General features: G+C 37.0%; 1 protein-coding gene across 1 annotated transcript; it reads left to right on the top strand.

The window, feature by feature from the left end:
- The first annotated feature begins 196 nt into the window (after nucleotides 1–196).
- Nucleotides 197–2220, top strand: LOC110038677 (U-box domain-containing protein 10-like). The gene is made up of 3 exons (XM_020743572.1): nucleotides 197–332; nucleotides 432–878; nucleotides 969–2220. The coding sequence occupies exons 1-3, from the start codon at nucleotides 234–236 to the stop codon at nucleotides 2040–2042; spliced, it is 1620 nt and encodes a 539-aa protein (XP_020599231.1). The 5' UTR covers nucleotides 197–233; the 3' UTR covers nucleotides 2043–2220.
- Nucleotides 2221–3769: the final 1549 nt, after the last annotated feature.

The following is a 3769-nucleotide window of genomic DNA, read 5'->3' as shown; positions in this document are numbered from 1 at the left end:
CAAAATTTTTTTTTTTTTTTTTTTTTTTTTTGGCCATCATCATTCCTAGTTGATAAACTGTTTCATCTTTAGTTAAACTTAGTTTAGATTATTTTCTGTTGTTTGTGGATTTAGGTTGCAATCTCATTAATCTCTCACCTGACTACCGCGACTGATTTGATTTCCAACCCCTCACTGTTGAATGTTATTAATCAAAATAAATTTATGTGATCAAGGATTTGGCGGCCAAGAACATGGCGATCCAATACCAGTATGTGACATGGCAGCTGGAGAAAGTACTAGGAAATATTTCTTACGAGCATTTTGAAATATCTGATGAAGTTCAGGAGGAGGTATAAACTCAAAATGGTTGCACTATCTTATAGTTGCTTCTGTTATTTCAGTAATTTTATCATTTTATGTTGCCTGAGTTGGATGCCTTATGCTTCCAGGTTGAACTGGTGCGTGCACAACTGAGGAGGGAGACCATGAAGGATGGAGCGGAGAATCTGATTGTTTTTAAAGAGATTCACAATATGCTCTCCCCCGCACTTTTTGGAGAATTTAAACGGCACAATTCATTTAAGTTTGAAGCACCACAGGACGATAAAAATGGCATTGTTGATCATGGACTTAGGGACATGGTGATACTTCTTGCAGAAGTCAATGGAAAATCTGATTTTGATGCTGCGAGGATGACACTCAATTTGATGGATGGACTTAAAAGGACCAGCCATGCTGATCTTCCTAATATTGAGAAAGCTGAAACCAAGTCAAGTAAATTAGGAAGCAGCACAGTAGAAGATGAAAGACGTGATTCTCCGGTGATTCCAGAAGACTTCCGTTGCCCTATATCTCTTGAACTTATGAAAGATCCTGTTATCGTTTCCACAGGACAGGTATGTTAGAGATCTTACCTTTTAATATTGAAATCAACCAGCTTTTTCCACGTGGTAATTAAAAAATTTCACCTTTTGTTGGACTTGCAGACTTATGAGCGTTCCTTCATTCAGAGATGGATAGACTGTGGCAATAGAACATGTCCCAAGACTCAGCAAAAGCTCCAAAACCTTACACTAACTCCAAACTACGTGTTACGAAGTCTAATCATGCAGTGGTGTGAAGCTAATAGCTTTGAGCAGCCGCACAGATCAACGGGCGGACGTATGAGAAGCAACGGAACATTTCACGAAATCACTGGTGATAAAAGCCTGATTAATTCCCTCATTGCAAAACTTACCAGCAGATCAATGGAAGAGCAGAGATCAGCTGCTGCTGAAATCAGATTACTGGCGAAAAGAAGCACAGACAATAGGATTCTTATAGCAGAAGCTGGAGCCATCCCAGCTCTTGTTGGTCTCCTATGGCTGGATGACCAGAAAACACAGGAGCATGCAGTGACATCCCTCCTCAACCTTTCTATATATGACCATAACAAAGAAGTAATAATGCTAGCTGGAGCAATAGCTCCTATTATTCAAGTTCTTAAAAGTGGAAGCATGGAAGCAAGAGAAAATGCAGCTGCTGCTATCTTTAGTTTGTCACTTATTGATGAGAACAAAATAACTATTGGTGGGGCACCAGGTGCCATTGAAGCACTGGTAGAATTGCTTGAGAGCGGAAGCCCGAGGGGGAAGAAGGATGCTGCAACAGCTCTTTTTAACTTGTGTATTTATCAGGGAAACAAATTACGAGCTGTGAGAGCTGGAATTCTGAGACCTTTGATTAAGATACTTAAGGATTCGATGACCTGTGGAATGCTGGATGAGGTGCTGACCATTTTGTCTGTTCTTGTAAGTCACCAGGAAGGGAAGGCAGCGATAGCTAAAGCTAATACAATCCCACTTCTAATAGACCTGTTGAGAACTGGGCAGCCACGCATCAAGGAGAATGCAACAGCTATACTGCTTGCTCTATGTAAGAAGGACTCTGAGAATTTAGCTTATATAGGCAGGCTTGGTGCTGTTATACCTTTAACAGAGGTTGTGAATAGTGGCACAGAGAGGGCGAAGCGCAAGGCTAGTTCTCTTCTTGAGCACCTGAAGAAGCTGCAGATTCTCTGAATAAATTTTTCTCATGGGGAATATTCAATAAATTCCTCCTGTGCATATCGAAATGAAACTATAAGCTTTTATGTGAATGAAATGCAACTTTGTTTGATTTAGCGGTTGATTTTAAGGTAAATATCTACTGCTTTCTGCACATTTATTTCATTCATTGAGAAATTTGTCCAAAGCTTTTTTCTGTTGAACATGCTTTTTTATTTGTTGTATTTCTATTATTGCTGTAAAAAGCAGTGTTTCTTCTTCATCCATTTTATTCCTCACACTTGATCTTATTTGCTCTGATGAAATTATTTTTCTGAACAACTGCGTTAGAAGTCTCTTTCAGCATTTTCTCATTGGATCTGCATCATGAAACTTTTTGCATTGAAGGATTTATACGGGGGGTTTCTGGTGCTAGAATTTTTAGATTCTTGGATTTACTAGTACAACTTTATGATGAGATTTATTCAAAAATTATATCAGAGATCATAATTTGAAGTACAAACTTTTGTTTTTGTAATGATTAGTCACTTTGGATACAAACTAGAAAAAACTTACAATTCAAATTCAAACAATAATTTAAAGTTATTAAAATCTGAAATATCATAAAAAATTTTAGAATGAATAACTACCACATAACTGTTTAATAATTAAAAATATTTCCCAATTGTTAGCTCTACAATATTTCTCTAATATGTTCTGCAGTTACAATTTCAATCTCCAAAACAACTTCCAATTTCAGCCAGCATGGAAATATGAAGTGTTTTTCAAGTTATCTAGCTAGAAAAGCAAGATACCACAATTATTGTACTCCCTATGTGGGTCAGGTCAATCTGTATGGCAATAAGCAGAATCAATGCAAATACAAAATGATCTATAAAACACTCAATAATTTCATACAAATAACCTTAATTTATGGCTGCACGCAATTGCCATTATTGCATATTTTATCATGATTGTGTATAATTATAACCTTAATTTCTCTTTTATATTAGACAACTTCCCCTCCCTCCCTCTCTCTTTCTCTTTCTCTCTCTATAAAAAACTAATTTTCAGGCAAGCCAAAAATACAATAAATTATTTAAACAAGTTTTTTGTCTTAAAACAACTTTATTCATCAAGATTGAAAAAGTTAAAAATTGTGTTGAAGATTTGAAGTTACCCAAATCTTGAAGATATCTAAAGAAGCGCCTTGTCGAGTCCCCAAGAGAGAGTCTTCTATACTTCACCCAAGAGATTTCCTGATGAATTTGGCTTTCATATGAAACTTTATAGAAGTTAGCAAATACCTGGATAACTGTCAATTAAAGGTTTGCCTACGTCATAGCAAGGCCTTTTTTAAGACTTTCTTTTAATATTTTTTTTTGTTGAATCAGAATCCATCTGGGATTTACACCCCCAAAATTAAGCTGAAAACAAGAGAGAGAGATAGAGGAATGAACAGTACATGAAAAGTAGAATGAATTTTGAATTAGCCCTTACTAAAGAAATGATCCATGTAGGGGGGGGGGGGGGGGGGGGGGTATGATTACATGCTTATACCTGCTTTAATGGGGGCGTTACATGGTAAATTAGGTATTCAAATCAATGAGCTTATAGTTCGACTATTCTTTTGCTCGGTCGGTTGAGATCAGTGGACTTTGGTTTGACAATACTCTTTCGTCAAACTATTTTGAGTTGGGGTTGTCGGTCGGCTTTTGATGGTCTTCGGTTTGACCAGGCTTGAATCGGTTGGCTTGATTATG

The sequence above is a fragment of the Phalaenopsis equestris genome, unplaced genomic scaffold (genome assembly GCF_001263595.1).
Source record: "Phalaenopsis equestris unplaced genomic scaffold, ASM126359v1 Scaffold233484, whole genome shotgun sequence".
Taxonomy (NCBI): Eukaryota; Viridiplantae; Streptophyta; class Magnoliopsida; order Asparagales; family Orchidaceae; genus Phalaenopsis; species Phalaenopsis equestris.
Note: the sequence above shows the minus strand (reverse complement) of the source record. Positions and strands in the feature narration are given on the sequence as shown.

Coding starts and splice junctions, on each gene's coding strand:
- LOC110038677 (XM_020743572.1), top strand. CDS start 234: ATGGCGATCCAATACCAGTATGTGACATGGCAGCTGGAGAAAGTACTA. Junction 333..431: donor CTGATGAAGTTCAGGAGGAG/GTATAAACTCAA, acceptor TTATGCTTCCAG/GTTGAACTGGTGCGTGCACA. Junction 879..968: donor TTATCGTTTCCACAGGACAG/GTATGTTAGAGA, acceptor TTGGACTTGCAG/ACTTATGAGCGTTCCTTCAT.